Source organism: Corylus avellana, chromosome ca1 (genome assembly GCF_901000735.1).
Source record: "Corylus avellana chromosome ca1, CavTom2PMs-1.0".
Classification (NCBI taxonomy): Eukaryota; Viridiplantae; Streptophyta; class Magnoliopsida; order Fagales; family Betulaceae; genus Corylus; species Corylus avellana.
In genome coordinates this window covers 49935556-49939345 of record NC_081541.1, presented here as the reverse complement: position 1 = coordinate 49939345, position 3790 = coordinate 49935556, and the positions used below count along the sequence as shown (strand labels likewise).

Sequence of the window (3790 nt, the reverse complement as noted above, 5' to 3'; positions counted from 1 at the left end):
TTATTAGTGATGAAGTTGGGAATTGGCGCTAATAAAACTATTTACCAGCAAGATTTGAGTATAATGCCCTTTCCGATAAATGCAATATTTTGCACTATCTTTGCAACGCTACTACTACTTTTTATATGGATCAACGCAACGGAAATGTCATTTATATATAATAATTTTCAACAAAATTGAAGAAAAATATTTTCTTTTTTACTTCTTGCATAAAAGATTTCTATTTACTGAGTATGTCTTTCTTTTGTTCTAAAGTATGACTTTCTTTGTAAATTCTTCTCTTTCACTATTTTCTTCTCATTCAAGATCTTCATGCAATCTTTTGTGTGTGTGAGTGTGTGTATATATATATATATATATATATATATATATATATATATATATATATAGTGTTCTACTAAAAATTGTAAGAACAACTAGTAGAACACTATATTAAAAACCACTTGTATTCATCCATAACTTATACAATGTATATCTTGTTCAACGTCAGTAATTTCTACCATTCATAATTCTATTGTTTTACTGAAAACATTTAAATACAAAACCAACTTTCCTAGAAACCCAGATAAACTTTCCTTAAAATAGATGCTTAACTTGAAATGTTGAAACTAAAACTTGTTACCAACTTTTTACCAATATGGACATTGGTATTGTCGTAAGGGACCATAGAGGCCTGGTAAATGCTGCTCAGAGTAAGAAAGTAATGCTTTTCCAAACCCAGTGAATGCGGAAGCTATGGGAGCATGGGTGGTGGTGGAATTCAGCCGGGACTTGGGTCTGCCGGACATTATCCTTGAGGGGGACTCTTTGCAGGTTGTCCTAGCTTTAAGGGATATGAGCCCAAATTGGAGTCTATATGGCCAGATTGCGGATGATGTTTGGGGAGTTTTATATACGAGGCGGAGCTGGATGGTTAATTATGTCAAGAGAGAAGCTAACTCAGCGGCTCATAGTTTAGCAAAGATGCGTTTTTTAGCTTGCTAGAGTGGGTCTGGATAGAAGAAAGTTCTAGTTGTATTGTTGACAGTGTCACTTTAGAGCAATTTGTTCTTCTTGTTTAGAGTTTTTAAGCTCTAGTTTTAATGAAAGGAAATGATATTGTTTATCCTAAAAAAAAAAAAAAAAAAATTCATAACATCAAACCACATACATGTACATATTGATACTAACGTTATTCTTTTGGAAATTATTGAGTTAATATCACTTTAAGTTAATATTAAATAATTACTCCTTGAGATTCTAATTTTTGAAAATAATTCTATTGGCTTTAATCCATTATTCAAAATTTCAAATACATCATTCTCTAACAAAATATTCTTCTATTTGTTTTCTTTTAAAAAAGTCTTTAATTTTTTTTTTTTAACAAATCTAATATGGTATTCAAGACACTTGGAAGTGTGTTGATAAGTCTGATATGGCCATATTGCAACACTTCCATTGTAAAACCAATAACAAAACACAGAAAAATATATATTTGAAAACCAGGTAAATACATGAAACTAATTACAAAAATTAAAGTCCTAATAAACAATTTGATACAAAATTTTAATTCCCTAAGTTTTGTTAATTTTTTATTTTCATTTCACTAATTATTATCCGAATAATTATAAATCATACTTCTAATTCTAAAAATTAAAAGTCAAATTAAAAAGTCCTGAAAATAGATTAAGATTTTTTTTTTTTTTGGGCTGCTTAAAAGACATTTGCGACACCAAACCCAAGCCCAGTCCTAAATGTTTCTGGCAAAGCTCAGCCCAGCCCATATTTTACAAAACTTAGAACCTGATTGGACATTGCTTGTGCGAGACTATGTGGTCGCGTCCACACTTAATATAAACTCAGTAAACCCTAATTTTTTCAGTCCCTCCTCGCTTATATCTTTGCCTTCGCTTCCTCATTACTCCCACCTCTCTTTCGCAGCCGCGCAGTGCTCTCTCTCCGAGTCTCCTCAGCTTCTTCGAGTGCAGTAAGTTCTCCTTTACGTTTACACCTCTGTCGTTGCGTTTGGTTCTCGAGAAAGTGGAGTTCTTAATTTTTTGCTTTTGGTTACGGTCTTTTGTTGGTTAGCCATAAAGAAAAAAGGAAAATTGGAAGGTTGTACTCACCTGGAAGGAGATATTAGGGTTGTTTTAGACATACGCAGATCGCAAAACGTTGAACAGTTTTAGATCCCATGATGTGGGGTTTCGCACTCTTGCATTTTCTCAGCAACCAAACAGGGGTAGCTGTTGTGTCTTTTGGTTTTAGTGTTGTGTCACCCCTGATTGGTTGAGGAGGAAACAATGCAAAATGATTTATTGTGCATTCAAGGGTTTTGGTTGTTTTTGTCTTCTCTCATGATTTTTCGGTAGCCAAACGGAGCAGAAAGTGATTTGTTTATCTTCTATAGATGTTATGTCTTGTGTAGTATTAGTGCTCGATAATGTATTTTTTATATTACGCCTCATAATTGTAGGGTTCAGTTGATTTTGGTTGGTGATGGATCTAAGATCATTGATTTTTTTTTTCTTATCGTTTCTACATGTAACCGGCGAAGAAGCAGAGATTTATATTGTACTTTAAATTGCTTGGTTTAGTAAAAATGTGAACTGTGAAAAGAAAGAAGTGAATCGTGTCTAATGAGTTGTTCTGTTTGATTGCTTAGAACATGTGTGGGTGACGAATCGATGATATGAAAGAGTCTGAATTATGATTGAAGTAAAATAGTTACAACGCTCTCATTGATTGTAAATTTCTAGTATCTTATATTTTCTGCCCCTTATAGCCTTAGGAAGATTAAAAATTTCCTCTGGCAAGCCAAAATGTTGGGTAAAGATCTGTTATTGGGGTTTTGGCTTTCCTTGTGGATTGTGGATTGTGTATTGGGCAGCCTACTGTCTAGAAGTAATTTCGTTTCTTATAATTTTTGGATAGTAATTTTGGTTTTAGTTTCGCTAGACTCTTTGCCAATCATTTTATGTAGTGTGATTGAACTATTTGTTTGTAATGACCCTATGAATCAGCATCATGGATGGTTCTGTTCTAATTTCCTCTCTCTGTTTTTCACCTAGTTTTTTTCTGCCTAAATGGTTCAAAGAGTTGATTGTACCTTCAATCATTTCCTATCTCCTTGCAGGAACTGCTAATTCTCTGAAATGGGTCGTGTACGTACCAAGACCGTGAAGAAGTCCTCGCGCCAGGTGATTGAGAGGTACTACTCTCGGATGACCTTGGACTTCCACACCAACAAGAAGATCTTGGAGGAGGTTGCCATTATCCCCTCAAAGCGGCTGCGGAACAAGATTGCTGGATTCTCTACTCACCTGATGAAGAGGATCCAGAAGGGTCCAGTGCGGGGCATCTCATTAAAGCTGCAGGAAGAAGAGCGTGAGCGTCGTATGGACTTTGTGCCTGATGAGTCTGCTATTAAGATTGATGAAATTAAGGTTGATAAGGAAACCATTGACATGCTTGCTGCCCTTGGCATGTCTGACATTCCTGGGATTGTTGAAGCTGAACTACAGCCTGTGGTTTCAGCCCAGACATTTGGCCGTGGTCCCGGTGGGGCTGGTGGAAATAGGAGGTACTGAGGTAATTAAGTCTTTGTGGGGTCTTAAGAACCAATATTGTAACTCTTTTTGAGTCACTGAATTCTTTTTGTTTTCATTTTTATTGTTTCGTACTATGGACAAGGTAAACTGGTCTTGTTAGTTGTTCTTATAAATGGGTGCTTAGATGTTTTTGACTTTGGAAGACGTAAACTGGTCTTGTTAGCTTTTCTTATAAATGGGTGTTTAGATGTTTTTGACTT

At 35.2% G+C, this 3790-nt stretch overlaps 1 protein-coding gene across 1 annotated transcript; it reads left to right on the top strand.

Annotated features, from left to right (window-relative positions):
* The first annotated feature begins 1873 nt into the window (after positions 1-1873).
* Positions 1874-3790, top strand: LOC132183700 (small ribosomal subunit protein eS17x-like). Its single transcript, XM_059597087.1, has 2 exons — positions 1874-1966; positions 3116-3790. Exon 2 carries the CDS (start codon positions 3135-3137, stop codon positions 3567-3569), a length of 435 nt encoding a protein of 144 aa, XP_059453070.1. The 5' UTR covers positions 1874-1966; positions 3116-3134; the 3' UTR covers positions 3570-3790.